At 36.3% G+C, this 15,284-nt stretch overlaps 2 protein-coding genes and 1 long non-coding RNA gene across 7 annotated transcripts; 1 reads left to right on the top strand and 2 right to left on the bottom strand.

Annotated features, from left to right (window-relative positions):
• Positions 1-4,308: 4,308 nt before the first annotated feature.
• LOC148995713 (uncharacterized) lies at positions 4,309-6,211 on the top strand. The gene is made up of 4 exons (XM_089121557.1): positions 4,309-4,393; positions 4,741-5,058; positions 5,432-5,719; positions 5,932-6,211. Exons 1-4 carry the CDS (start codon positions 4,324-4,326, stop codon positions 6,048-6,050), a joined length of 795 nt encoding a protein of 264 aa, XP_088977683.1. The 5' UTR covers positions 4,309-4,323; the 3' UTR covers positions 6,051-6,211.
• A 1,389-nt stretch (positions 6,212-7,600) lies between these two features.
• On the bottom strand, positions 7,601-13,787 carry LOC148995711 (ladderlectin-like). Of its 5 annotated transcripts, none has more exons than XM_089121693.1 (5): positions 13,502-13,787; positions 13,170-13,274; positions 8,268-8,393; positions 8,002-8,113; positions 7,601-7,819 (listed from the first exon to the last, which is right to left on the bottom strand). In XM_089121693.1, the coding sequence occupies exons 1-5, from the start codon at positions 13,580-13,582 to the stop codon at positions 7,752-7,754; spliced, it is 492 nt and encodes a 163-aa protein (XP_088977819.1). In that variant the 5' UTR covers positions 13,583-13,787; the 3' UTR covers positions 7,601-7,751. The 5 variants fall into 5 exon arrangements, with proteins under 5 accessions (XP_088977819.1, XP_088977821.1, XP_088977823.1 ...); XM_089121695.1 differs by having other exon boundaries at positions 13,170-13,267; positions 13,513-13,787; XM_089121697.1 differs by having other exon boundaries at positions 13,170-13,247; positions 13,517-13,787.
• LOC148995712 (uncharacterized) lies at positions 9,236-11,910 on the bottom strand. The gene is made up of 2 exons (XR_016147015.1): positions 11,453-11,910; positions 9,236-10,104 (listed from the first exon to the last, which is right to left on the bottom strand). It is a non-coding gene; the product is annotated as an uncharacterized LOC148995712 (long non-coding RNA).
• Positions 13,788-15,284: the final 1,497 nt, after the last annotated feature.

Raw genomic sequence — 15,284 nt, 5'->3', positions numbered from 1 at the left:
TCAACAGAGGAAAAGCCAGAAATGTCCAGAGAAGATCTCAAGTTTATGGAAATCATGAACAGTTCAGCTGAACTCTGCAACGGTCATTACTGCGTGAGATTACCTTTCAGGGAAGAAAATGTTACCATGCTTAACAACCGTCAGGTAGCTGAACAAAGAGCTCTCTGTTTGAAAAGGAAATTTAAGAAAAATGCTACCTTTAAAGAAGAATATACTCACTTTCTCAGTGATGTCATAAATAAGGGATATGCAGAAAAGGTGCCAGAAAATCAGCTGAAAGGAAAAGAAGGTAAAGTCTGGTATATCCCGCATCATGGCGTGTACCATCCAAAAAAGGGAACCTTGAGGGTAGTATTTGACTGCGGTGCAAGCTTCAAGGGGATGTCGCTCAATAGTCAGCTACTTCAGGGACCTGATTTGACGAATTCATTGCTTGGAGTTCTGACAAGGTTTCGTCAAGAAGTTGTAGCAGTGATGGCTGATATCCAGGCGATGTATCATCAAGTTAAAGTGACAAAACAGGATGTAGATTTTCTTCGCTTCCTGTGGTGGCCAACTGGTGAACTAACACAACATCTCACTGAATATAGAATGACTGTTCATCTATTCGGTGCAATATCATCGCCCAGCTGTGCTACTTTCGCCCTAAGAAAAACTGCTGAGGACAACAGGGCAAAGTTTCCAGTACATGTGACGGACACAATCAAGCACAATTTCTATGTGGATGACTGCTTGAAGTCCCTACCTTCAGAAGCAGAGGCTATGGCCCTGGTGAGACACCTGACAACTGTATGCCAGTTGGGGGGTTTTCAGTTGGTGAAATGGATTAGCAACAGCAGGTCAGTGTTGGAATCTATTGATGTGGAAAAAAGAGCTAAGGAAGTGAAACAATTGGATCTTGACAGAGATAATCTTCCTGTCGAGAGAACACTTGGGCTGCAATGGTGTGCAGAAACTGACACCTTCAGGTTCAAAATGGCAGTTCAGGAAAGACCACTGACAAGACGAGGTATCTTGTCTGTAATAAGCTCAGTTTACGATCCCATTGGGTTTTTAGCTCCCTTTACCTTACCTGCCAAGTTGATGCTGCAAAATCTTTGTAGGTTGAGCTGTGGTTGGGATGATCCCATTTCCCCAAACTACCAACTACAATGGGTGAGGTGGCTAGAAGATCTAAGAAAGCTTAGCACATTTAGCGTACCAAGATGCATCAAGCCCAAAGATTTTGGACAGCTCACAAATGCTCAACTACATCATTTCTCTGATGCCAGCGAGGATGGTTATGGTACAGTATCATACCTGAGGCTGCAGAATGACAAGAAGAAGATTCATCTTGCATTCATTCTAGGAAAAGCAAGAGTTGCTCCATTAAAGAAAGTGACAATCCCAAGGATGGAACTAACCGCTGCTGTGCTTGCAGTTCGAGTTGATCGGATGTTGAAAACAGAACTGCAGCTAGAGTTGGAAAATTCAACCTTTTGGAGTGACAGCACAACTGTGCTAAAGTACATTAGGAATGAAACAAAGCGTTTTCACACCTTTGTGGCCAATAGGATCTCCACAATAAGAGAATCCACTGCTGTCTCACAATGGAGGTACGTTGATACAAAGCAGAATCCTGCTGATGAGGCTTCACGTGGGGTGAAAATTGAGTACCTTCTCACAAGCAGCAGATGGATCAACGGCCCAGATTTCCTTCTTAAGAATGAAGGGGAATGGCCTGTTAACATTGTAGATTCTGTTTCCATCAGCAGTGATGACCCAGAGGTCAAAGGAGAGGCTACTGTAAATGCTGTAGTCATTAAAGATGTCCTAAATGTAACAAACACAGATACACAGAATGCAACAAACCAGTTGATAACTTATTTCTCTTCATGGAAAAGGTTAAAAACCACAGTTGCTTGCTTTCTACAAGTGAAAAAGATGTTGCTGCTGTTGAGTCGGAAGAGAAAAGAAATACAAGCTTCTGTGTCTTGCATTGGACTCGACATAAGTCAACTAAAGAGCAAAGTGGAAAAGGAGATGCAAAGATTCAGAACCACACTGACTGGTCAAACCATGTCCCCCGAAGATCTCGACACTGCTGAAAGTGCTATCATTCAATACTGCCAACTGGACAAGTTTAATGATGAAATAGCGGTTTTGAAAGGGGGAACATCTGGAGTAAAGAAAAGCAGCCATATTTATAAACTTGATCCAATGTTCGAAAACGGGCTCTTGAGAGTGGGTGGAAGGCTCAGTAAAGCAGCAATGCCTGAGGGCATGAAACATCCAGTCATTTTGGCTAAAGACCAACATATCTCCACTCTCATTCTTCGCCACATTCATGAGCAGTTAGGACATTGTGGAAGAAATCACCTGCTTTCTAGACTTCGTCAGCGGTATTGGATCACCAGCGCAAATGCTGCTGCTAGAAAGATTCTCTCATCCTGCGTCATTTGTAGACGTTTTAGAGGAAAGCTGGGTGAACAAAAGATGGCAGATTTGCCGAAAGACAGACTTCAACCTGACCTCCCACCATTCACAAATGTGGGTGTTGATTACTTCGGGCCTTTCGAAGTGAAGAGAGGCCGCAGCTTCATAAAACGTTATGGTGTTATCTTCACCTGTATGGCCAGCAGGGCAGTGCATTTGGAAATGGCATATTCCTTAGATACCAGTTCTTGCATTAATGCACTGCGCAGATTTATATCCAGAAGAGGCCAGGTATCGCACATCAGATCAGACAATGGGACTAACTTCGTAGGAACCGAACGTGAGCTGAGAGAGGCTCTGGCTGTTGTCAATCACCAAAAAATTCAAAAGGCATTACTTCAGTCAGGAGTGAAATGGAGCTTCAACACTCCTGCTGCATCACATCATGGCGGAACATGGGAACGAATCATTCGCATGGTCAGACAGGTGCTGAACTCAGTCCTTCATCAGCAAAGTGTGGATGATGAGGGGTTACAAACCTTTCTATGTGAGGTGGAAGCCATATTAAATGACCGTCCCATCACCAGAGTATCAGATGATCCGAACGATCTGGAACCCTTGACCCCAAATCATATCCTTCTGTTGAAAGGCAAACCTGCACTTCCACCTGGGCTTTTCGAGAAGAGTGACTTGTACACGAAACGACGGTGGAGGCAAGTTCAGTTTTTATCGGATCTCTTCTGGCACAGATGGATCCGGGAGTACTTACCTCTGTTACAGGAACGACAACGGTGGTCCAAGGACAAGAGAAGCTTCATCATTGGAGACATAGTCATTGTAGCAGACTCTACTGCTCCTCGCGGATCCTGGTTGTTAGGGAAGGTACTGCAGACATTTCCTGACTCACAAGGACTTGTGCGGTCTGTTAAAATCCAGACCAAATACAACATTCTGGAGAGACCAGTCACAAAGATTTGTCTTCTGCGGGAAGCTGGATAAAGACTGATGTATTGGACTTATGTATGTATTGTATATATGGACATTATGAACTGAAAGCACACATGTGCATGAAGGACGTTTTATTGGCTCCAATTGTTTGTATGGTGTTTAATTGTTATGTTATTATAGAATAACAATTAGGGGCCGGTGTGTTGTAGCCAATTTTGACGTGTGTGTTTTGTTAGTAATAGTCATATAGGGGTGACGCTCTTACACTTGGACACCAGGGGGCATAGGCAGGGAATCACAGTATTGCTGAGACTATAAGAAGGAGTCACAGGTGAATGGCGTTAGGGAATTAGGACATGGGGAAGCCACACAGTTTTTCAACCGTGCTTGCGTGCATGTGTGGATTGGTTTGATGGAGTTTGTCATGTCCTGTTGTTAGCATGGTGTTTACTGTTTTGCATATACGAGCTCAACTTACATCAGAAATGCAAGCAGTAATGTGATTTTAAGTAATTTTATTAATAAAATAAAGTGTTAACCGCATGCCATGGCAGACCTGATTCATTGCACTCAAACGAGTTGGAGATGACTTCATATTCCCTCAAGTGGCTTTATTTTGTGATACGATCGCCACTACAGACCCGATGAGTGGAAAACCTGTGTGTGTGTCGTGTGTGTGTGCGTGTGTGTGTGTGTGTGTGTCAGTTGTTTGTGGGTAAAGAGAGTCTTTATTTCCTATTTCCTTTATATTCTAAGAAATACTGCACAAAAAAATAAAAGATAAATTCAGTAAACGTATAATCATTTTAATAACTGCCTGTTACAGAATGTTATATTAAGTGAGTCTTGATAAATGCTGTATATTAAGAAAGTAATATCTAGTGTGTGTGGTCTCTTGTCCTGATGGGGGAGGGTCCAAAACACACTATTATATCACACTTCTGTCATATTTTCATTATAATGTTACAGTGCTCAGTGAAAATGGTTCATGTCGGCGTTTTGTTCAGCGTGTGTTTGTGGCAACGGTTTGGTGAGTGATTTATATCATTGTTTTTACTGATTTAGTTTGTGCTTTGCTTTCCATACAGGGTGATATGATGGATTAGCATTTGTTATTTCCAGATACTTACTTTAATTACTTTAAATTCAGGTGATCTTTCTTCACAGATCATCAAATTATACACAGATTCAATCAGAAACACACACTCTTCATATCTGAATATCCCTGTAAAATATTCAAAGCAAAGATACAACTATAGTTTACTATCTCGAGGCAGATGTTCTTCTAAAATGTCATCTGTCTGGAGTAAACAAATGATTCAGAATCTCTAAATACAAATGCAATGAGTTTTACGGTTAAATCTGTGTGTTCTCCAGGAGTGTTTGCAGTGAAGTCAGTGTCGGTGACGGAGGGAGATTCAGTCTCTCTAAACTCTGATCTCACTGAAATGATGGATGAAGATCTGATTCTGTGGAGGTTTGGAGATGAAAACACTTTAATTGCTAAAATCGATGTAATGGCCGACAGAATGACTGTATATGAAGATGTTCCTGATGGGAGATTCAGAGACAGACTGAAGCTGGACGATCAAACTGGATCTCTGACCATCACAAACACCACAACTGAACACACTGGAGTTTATACACTACTGATGACCAGAAATCTGAGCAAGAGTTTCAAGCTCACTGTCTATTGTGAGTTTAACTTTCGTTTTTTTAGTAATTTTAGTTTATATTTTAAATGGTTCTCAAACTGTGTAAAATTAACAATTCAGCTATAATTTTGAAGGATTATGCCAAATTCTCTCTTTTTTTTTAAATGACTGTATTTCTATAGTATTTTTTTCTGTTTCTTAAATTACATACAAATAGAAAAATAATCGTGATAATAATTCATGAAATCACCACTAGATGGTACAGAGCCCCTGAAAGGACATGGTAGAAGAAAACAAATATGAGATGGAAGGAAAAATAATAAGTACATAATGCAGTTTTAGTTTTAAGGAAAGTAAAATAATATTATTAGATGATCTTAGTAGGGATAATGATTTATTCTAATATTTCTCAGCTCGTCTGCCTGTTCCTGTCATCATCAGAGACTGTTCTTCATCATCATCTTCATGTTCAGTGGTGTGTTCATCATCAGTGTTGAGTGTGTGTGATGCGACTCTGTCCTGGTACGCAGGAATGAGTGTATTGTCCAGCATCAGTGTGTGTGATCTCAGCATCAGTCTCTCTCTACCTCTGGAGGTGGAATATCAGGATAAAAACACCTACAGCTGTGTGCTGAACAATCCCATCAGCAACCAGACCACACATCTGGACATCAACACACTCTGCAGACACACATGTGCAGGTACACCACCACTCATCATATATATTTATTTATTTTTCATAAATTGAAAGTTCCTGTTGAATCACACTTTGTATGCCCTAAATACATCTCCCATAGTTTTATTTTTGCTTTCAACATTGCTGTTTTTACCATATTTATGTGATTGTGCAGTTTGGAGTTCCTGAAACATAATGTCTGCTCACTAAAATCACTATTTATCATTGTTTGTTTAGAAGTTCACAGCTGTGGTTCTATTGAAGCTGTGATCCGATTGGTCCTCTCTGCTGTGGTGGGCGTGGCTACTGTCATTCTTCTGGTTTATGACATCAGATCCACAAGAGGAGGAGACTAATGGAAGATCAGTTGAAGAATCAACAGCGGTGACCCTTAAAAAAGTTTCTTATGAATGACTATTTTCAATAATTAAATAATTTCAATTGAGATGTTTACTACTGTGTATTATGCTGACTCCCAGAGTGCACATCGACATGAATACATTAAGAAATTACTTTGGTTTGCAATTTTACAATATTTATTTATTTATTTTTTTTTTGCTTTTTTCAATTATTTTTTTTTACAATTGTATTTGTTGTCTTGTGTCAGTAGCACAACCAAGACAGAATTTAGTTTTATTGAAATTAATTAAAATGTACTAACTTAAAAATATTGGGTTAAAAATAATCAGTTTTTTAGTGTATATCATTTGTTGTGTTTTGCATACTGACATCAACATTCTGGTTTGAAACAAATCATTTGCAAAGGTTTTGTATCTTCACGACTGTCAGTTGCCATATATACAACAATATTAATAAAGAGTCATTTCTGAATAATCATCCAATTTATTTTTAAACCGAATTCTGTTTCATATTTTTCATAATGTAAATTGCCGTAAATCTGGAAAAATGTAATTTCCTGAGTAGGACACTAGGTGGCGCTTGGTAGTATACAATTACATGGTGCGTACTCATCCCTCTAGTGGTCAAATGCTGCTGTTACAGTTTCATTTGTTTATAGTTTTTCATCATCTGCTTTGTTTGCCTTCCACTTCCAGTACACGACGCAGAGGAAGGTAATGAAGTCGCTGATGAATCTATGTTTAAGATACAGAAGCATAAGTTGGAAAAGTTGCGTGTTGCATATTTCCACTTGATAAAATATTTCCACTTGATTTAGTCTTGATGAGATCACCTGTTGTCACTAGCTAATCACGCTTCAGTCTCAGCCTGTTTGTAACCGTCTTCCCATTCATTCTTCATGCGTGTGTGGGATTGTTGCGTGGTTGAACATGTAAGTTCCTCTTCTGGTTTGTTTAGTTAAAGTGATTGTGTTGATATGTTTCATTGAATTCATATTTTCTCTTTGTTGTTATACATTTTGATTTGTTACTCAGTTGATTTCAGATGTGCAAATGTGTGAGATCTATTAATAGTTTCTATGTTGTTTATGGGTTTAGGAACCAAGAGTTACCACATACGAAATGTCTCCTACTTGTGAAGCACAATAACTCTAACGTTACTTCTCTCCTCTGCCCATTGGTCCTCCCCCGATCTCCCCCTGACTTTTATCTCGTCTAGGAGGCTCATAATTATATGCCCGTGGGCCATCATAGGCATGTTTGTCAACATCGGAGAACTCGGTTTCTTCATTCGCATCCATAACCTGAGCTGGAACTTGAACAGACTCCCTCGGCGATCGTCACTTCCGGTTAGTGCTTCATAGACGCGGGAGTTATTTTTATCACAATTTTTCTCAAAATATCGTTAATGGCTAAATATATATTACTCCAGTTAAGAAAATCTAGTTGTTTTATCATCAACATACACTATGCTATATAGCGGTGTCCAACCTGCATGTTGCTCTTTAATGCTATAATAACCAGATTCTCTTTGCTACTCTTTTTTCATTGCTTTTATTAATTTGAGGAGTGTTTCAGAGAAGATATTGAAAAGAGATTAAAATTTAGAAGAGATTTGATTTCAGAATAACATTTTTTAAAAGATAATGTCGGAAAGATGCAGTTCAATCAAAGTAACTGAGGAGCAGGATGACTGTCTCACAGGTCCTTAACACAGATAGAGAATATTGAGGTTGAACAGGACAGATCGTTCCAGCAACGGTCAGCTGTGGAATAATGAAATAAGTTATTCTGATCATTATAATGTTGTTCGAATCAAAAATTGAATATTTTACTTAAAGCACTTTGTGAAATCTAAATTGAGTCATGTTATGCTACTGTATGATGTAAAATTGTAGGATTGTAAATTATAACTGAAAGTATTAAAAAAAACAGACTGCAGTCTTACAGGAATAGTTGATCTCCAAACAGTTCTCGACACCATTAGCATGGTTGGGTTCTCCAGAGCACCATTGGGAATACAAAAACACAGATCCATCACTCCAGAACCAGTGTCCATTCTAAAGAGAGAAGAGAGGGAATAAGAGTGCGCTACTGTTGGCAGACTTCAGGAAGAAGCTTTAGTTCAGATTTGAAGTAAAAACATCTTCATTAGAAACTTTGCCTTTACTGTTTATAGCAGAAATTGTAGTTTAAAAACGCTATTAAACTTACTTGTACAGCATCATTTGCACCAATCCAAGCACGTTTGGAAGGAGTAGGCAACAGACTCAGTAGGAAATCATTTTCCAGTTTATTATGCACAGATGCGAGATTCGCACCAAGACTTTGACAGTTTCTCTAAAGAGACAGAGTTTTTTATTGTCAATACAAAATCTTTTTTTTTTTTACATAAAGCAAAAGTGACGATATTTTAGACCTTTGCAAACATAGTCTACTGATAGATACTTTGCTCAGTACCAGTTTTCTGTACTATTTAATTGCAGAAAAGAAAGTTTTACTATAAAAACCATTCCCACTTTATAGTAAGCGTCTTTAAATAATCTCACTGAAAACAATGACTTGCAGGATTTACTTGATAAAATCCTCATAACACATTTTAAGTAACTTTTAATGCTCTGTACAACTAACCTGTTATAATCAAGTAAAATCTACTCACTATTGGACTTAAAATTTGTTTGACGTTTAATTGACATAGAAGTAATTAATTAAATATTACTTCACATATAGAATTAAGTAACATCTTGACTAACTTAACTTTAACAAAATTAACTTTTAAGACGATTTAACACTGAATTAAAACACTCGTTTAAAGTGTATGCTTAGAAACATCTAAATGAATAATACAATGGATATTGAATAGATTACATGCACTGTAAAAAATTTCTTGTCAAATTAACAGTAACTTACTGGCAACAATTATCCAGTACTTGCTGTATTTAATTTAACAGTAAAATTACCGTAACACTAACAACAGTACTGTTAAGCATACTGTAAATTAAATAACATTATTTTACTGTAATTTCTTACCATATTAAAGTACAGAATTACACTGTTAATTTTTAATAATACTGTGTAGTATGAAATGTTATTGTATTTATTTTATAGTGCTACTGTGTAACCTGTAGAAAATCCGTAGAAATATTATTTTAACTGTTAATGGGAAATAGAAAAAAGAACAATTGAAGCTTTAACTGCACAAGGTTTATTGTGTATTTTCAAACACATTAGCGCATTTATAATATACATTTAAATACATTAATACAATTAAATACATTAATAATAAAAATGTAATATAATACAATAAAAATCATGCATGACAATCATGAACAATTATGCATAAATACATGCAAAAAAAATATCAGGTAAAATAGAAAAGATTAAAGGGGTGCTATCTGATCAATCTATTAGAAAGATAGTTCATAACAACTCATCCACCCACTCCCTGCTGGGGTAAAACAGCTTAAACTAGTCTAAGATTGTCTATTGGTTTGAGATAGACTGTCTAACTGGTCAGTTGCTGATTTTAAAGGGTTTTTGGCTGCTTTCTATCTAAGGGACCAGATTTGCAGGGCTGCGAGACACATATAAACTTATAAACTATAAAAGCTTTGACAAGTAAACCACCAATCCAGATGAGTATTACAAAATGACAAGTTATCCAGTGTCCTTAAAAAAAAAAAAAACTAAACACAAAACAACCTCATCATGCACATGTGCCATGAAAAACTTGCATTATGGTATTAATAATCATTTATATGTAGACTTATGTTCTAACTTTTGCAATAGGAAGTTTTCTATCCAAGCTTTTATGCAATTAAACCTTAAACTGTACAACAACGTTTATTTTCACACAACAATTCTTAACAACTTGCAGATAGACAAAATTTACAGATGGATAATAATCTGTTTAAAATGTTCTCAGTGGGTCAGTGCTGGACCAAGGTATAGTAGTAGTAGTTAGATAAATAGAATAATTAAATTAGATTAGATTTACAATTCATCGGTCGTCAAGATGGATAGGGGTCTTCTTAACATGCACAGCTCACACCTGTGGAAAAGGAGAACAGACAAGACAGTTAAAATACAGTACGTTTTTGTTGTTGTTGTTTTGGCTAAACAGCAAAAACAGACAAAATTATGTCTAAAGTGTAATTCACTTAATACTAAAATCTTGTTTGTTGGACTGTTGTTTAAAATCAATTGTTAAAGTATGTTCATTATGTCCTCAGTTGTATGCTGTGTAATATAATGCAATGCTATACTGTTCAGTGTTGTGCATATGTTTATGCCACAAGAGGGCACTAAAGTATAGGCTATGGAGGATGCGTTTGTATTATTATTATGTTTGTCCAAGTTGATTTACCGTAGTTAAGAGGATCATATTACTGAGAGAATCTTAATTAGAGACTGATGTGTCAGTGTCAACAGCTGAAATAAATATGCCAAGAACGGCTAAAGATAACTCATCTCTATCGTCCACTCTTTTCTTTTGAATGCAACGCAAGCTGAAACATAACTCAACATCAATTCATTTACGATCACGTGAAAACGTAGGTTAAATCTTGCTTGTGTGATACATGACTTAATATTTTGGACAAAAATACACCTGGGCGCTTTCCGTGGTCCATCAGCTATCACTGAGGTAACGTTAACGTTAAATGGCAGAACGCCAGGTCAGGATTTACACGAAAAAAAAAGCGTGAAAAAATCAATAAGAGGAATTGACACTTTAATTTTATAACAATAAATCCGAATCCTAACCTTGGATATCCGATTTCAGGATATCGATTTTCAATTCCTAACCCCTATAAGTTATAAAATAATGAACGTGCAGGCGCTTTCACCGACTTAACGTGGTAAATAACAAAATGATTAGACCATTTTGACCTTATAAGAGGTTACATATGAAATATATGTTAATAAAATCACATATTTAATCAAGTAAGTTAGGCTATCAAGATGAAAGAAATCCGCGTCTGACTTATGCTAGGCTTATAACATTCCGCGGCCAGTTCTTTCTAACGTTAATCTGTTAACGTACGTAACTCATATGGTTTGCATAAAAATATGAATTACTAACCAGATATGGCGAAAACGTTGCCGACAGCGACGCGATGCACGGACTGCGCGTTCTTACAGAGAGAAGGGAACTGAAGAGTTCTTCATAAAATGGCAGCTGGTTGTGGTTATTTTTCGCGGTCATTTCGTACTAATGTATTTGAATTTACAGTAACATGCCCCAAATGGCTACATTGAAGAGTAGCCTATCATATACATATTATATTAAAATGTCTAGAATAGATTAAATTGAATGTAGAAATCGTGGTCAGCTATTCTAAAAAACTTTAAAGTTATTAGCTAGAATCCGTATTCACATTATAAGAATTATTACTTACCAGATGAAGAAGTTGCAGGTCGGCAGAAAAGACAGCAGCACCACTGACACGACAGAGAAACTCTTCCAAAGTCAAATATGCTTTCATGCACACCCCACTGACATAAATTATGTCATAAATTATGACTGTTAATGGTCAACCAGTGCTACATTTTTATTTTAAATGTAAGAATAACATTAGTAGGCTAGCAATTTTTCCGTGGAACTGTGTGTGGTGTTTTTCGCGGTCAATTTGCACTGTATTTAGATTAACAGTAACTGATAATTTCCCAGAATGCATTGAAATTCTACAGTAACATACTGTCAACTGTGTGCACAGTACATAACTGTTGAAAAAACAATTTAATACTGTGAAAACAACTAAATCTACTGTAACTTACTGTACATAGATTATACAGTAAGAAACTGTTGAGAAAAACAGTATAATCCTGTGAAAACAACAGAAATCATTTACAGTGTGTATCTGAAAGTAATATAGCACCTGAACACCTCAATACTACACACTGGAAAAAATTATTTTTGCTGCTTGTTCAAATCGCTTAATTAAAATTAGCTTAAGCAACATAATAGCTTTACGTTTTGTCCAAACTTAATTTGATTGTTTCCAATCTGCTTAAATATATGTACAATTTAAGTTTACTTAATCCGTTTGTGTTGGATAACATGAATGATTTGTGTTGCATTAACTGAAATTGGGCGGTGCATGTTAATTCCCAGCATGCTTTGCATATGTCTGAATTACAAGAGAATAAATGTTGAAATAAAGTGTTATTTTATATTTTTTTGAGAAAATAAGAAAAGGTTAGTGTGTAATTGTGTTTAATGTTCAATTACTTTGGAATTATTAGAACCATTTAAATTACAGTTGGTTACCATTGTGGAGAAGAGTGGATGATTTGGTGAGTCTGTGGACCGATTCAACTATGTTCATAGCAACTGCTTTTTGCTGATGGTGTATGATACCTTAGCATTCAGTATGCCACCAAGTACTATTGGTAGCTAACTGCAGGCTATAGACTAGATATTGAGCTGTGTGACAAATACATTCAATCTTAATTGGATAAATGAATATATGAATTTGAATACCTGAAACAGCCAATCAGGGAGCCTTTTAAAATCACTTTGAGACTACTTAATTGGATAACTTAAAATGACTTAATTTCATGAAATTGAAGATACATGAATAAATTATGTTTGTGTAACTTAATTGGTTCATGTGGGACCGATGTACACTATCAAATCATGTAAATCCAACAGACTTTTTTTTCAGTGCACAATACACAATGACTAACATTCAGTATATAATTTTTGAGTGATTGTGTTATTTTGAAAACATCTAGATGTCACTAAATCTAACAAAAGCAATGATAACAGTAAATACAGCTGGAAAACAGTAAAAAAAAAAAAGACCTTATTTATTATTCATGCCAAAGTGCATGATGGGAACAAGTATTATAAAAGTTCAGTAGGTTTTACTTAATTTTATATTCTTGATATTTACATGCTTGAATTGAGTACTAATATATAATTGACTTTATTTTTTATTTTTATTTCTTAACTGAACTAACTTTTCCTTGTAGAAATTACATGAGTTTTATTCTGTATTTACTTCACCAGAGAATCATTTTTAAATGAATCATTTGACAATGCATCTATTGTGTTCATACATGTATTTTAGATATAGTTAAAGACACCTAATATAAAGTGCTTGTTGTTACCTCTGCTGTGACCCAGATAGTCGGACGAGAAATGAACTTAAAGCACCGGAGTCCATATTGTGTCCATGTAGCGGGGCATCTTCTGGATAAATCAACTGCATCCAGCTGTTTAACATTCACTGCAAATAATGTTTTAATTTTTATTTATGCAGCTCAGTTTATGTTTTTGTGATTATGACATAAAACTATGATCTGATAAATTATGATAAATTGTCTATAATTTGCTGAAAATATTACTGTACACATACACTGTAAGCCCCTTATTAATCATGCAAATAGTCAATGGAATATTCTACATTTCCAAGAGGTTTTTGAATAGCAAGGGTTTTTACTAAATAAATGTGTTGGTTACCTTCTGTATTCCCCATGGAGAAGATAATGAAGAGAAGCAGACAACTTTTCAGCAATGCCATGATGAACCTGAAATAAATAAGCAGGAAAAGTTAAATGTCTGCATGCACTCATATGCTGCACACTGAGATCCTCAATGCATTTAATCACAAAAACACTTCAGGAACAACATCTATGCAGAACTCACTTTGGTTTTTAAATCGTTGCCTTCAGAGTCTCAGAGGAAGATTTGGTGAAGATCCAGAGCCGGTGTAACACAGTAACATTATCATATCTATTGAATTATGATGGGTCATATTTATACACATAATTTCAGGCAATAAGATCCGGGTGTCAAATGTTAATATGTTCTTTCTTCTTACTTAAAGAGCTGTAGTTAACTGACAAGCTGAGCCATATCTCTTTAATTATCGCTGGCGATGTGTCCTTTTCGGATTCAGATCAAACTTGGTACAAGTCATCACAAGTATGACCTGAGGCAACTTTCAGCGTTTCGGCGCAGCGCCACCTACTGGTCCGGAGATATGAAAATGGCTATTTTTTTTATAACCTCTGAACAGTTTGTCCAAAAATAATAACATTTGTCTTGTTAGATTCAGGGCGTCATGCCGAGTCGACTGATATCCAATTTACCCATAACGGCCATTTTGTCTGTCAGCCATTTTGAATTATGTACTAAAATGCTGTATTTTCTGAATGCATGAACGAATTGTTACGAAACTCGGCATAGGTCATCAGTATGAAGCCCAGAAGGAGCCTGGGAAGTTTCGAAACAGTACCACCTAGTGGTGAAATTTTTTATCAAACACTTATAATCAGTGTTGTAGTCGAGACCACCTCACTCGAGTCCGAGTCTAGACTGAGACCAGAGAGAGTCGAGTCCGAGTCAAGACCGAGTCCATAGAGAGTCGAGACCGAGTCCATAGAGAGTCGAGTCCGAGTCGAGACCGAGACCAGTGAGGGTTGATTTTATTTACTTAGAGAAATTAAGTTTCCTTTCCTTTCTCCTTCAGAGATTTTGATTGTTATCATCAGGTGTCTTCAATAATGCTCAATCATCACTAAATTAATCACTTAATTATCTCATTAACTTTAACACTGCTTCAGTGTTCATTTAACACTCAGCTCAGAGTTTAATTGGATGGCTTTAAATGACTTCCATGATGTTGAAGTTACATGAACAAATTATGTTTGTTTAACGAAACCGAGTTATGTGGAGCCGGTGGAACCTGAAAAGAAGTTAAAAGAAGCCAACATTTTTTTGAGTGCTCAGGCTGTTGAACAAGTCCTGTTCCTTAATAAAAGTCTTCAATTTCTTCAATTACTCCCCAGTTAACAAGCATTTTCACTACCCATCACTTCCACAATAGTTTTCTTTTATTTTAATTATAAAGTTTAGTTTTTTTAAGGCTGCATTTGTTGAACAAAGCAGTTAATTTGTCCTATGTATTCATTATTTCATAAATTAATTCATAGACTCATTTGTTCGTTATTGTTGAAAGATCAACACTAGCAAAGATGATTTGTATTGCTTTGTTGTTTTCATAGCACAAAGTGAATTCTTACATAAAACAAAAAAAACAAACAAATTGGGAAAGGTAGCTTTTCCACCTTTTGACCACAAGATGTCGTTAGTGTGCACCGTTTTGAAAAGCTTCGAGTAATGAACCAAATTACAATAAACTTGAGGGGAAAGCTTCAGTGCTTCACAAAGCTTAATTTCACCATCACTAAACGAGGCTTCATTAATGCGTCATAACTGTT

Source organism: Pimephales promelas, chromosome 2 (assembly GCF_988280905.1).
Source record: "Pimephales promelas chromosome 2, fPimPro1.hap1.1, whole genome shotgun sequence".
Taxonomy (NCBI): Eukaryota; Metazoa; Chordata; class Actinopteri; order Cypriniformes; family Leuciscidae; genus Pimephales; species Pimephales promelas.
The sequence above is the reverse complement of the archived record's forward strand: the minus strand, read 5'-3'. Positions and strand labels throughout refer to the sequence as shown.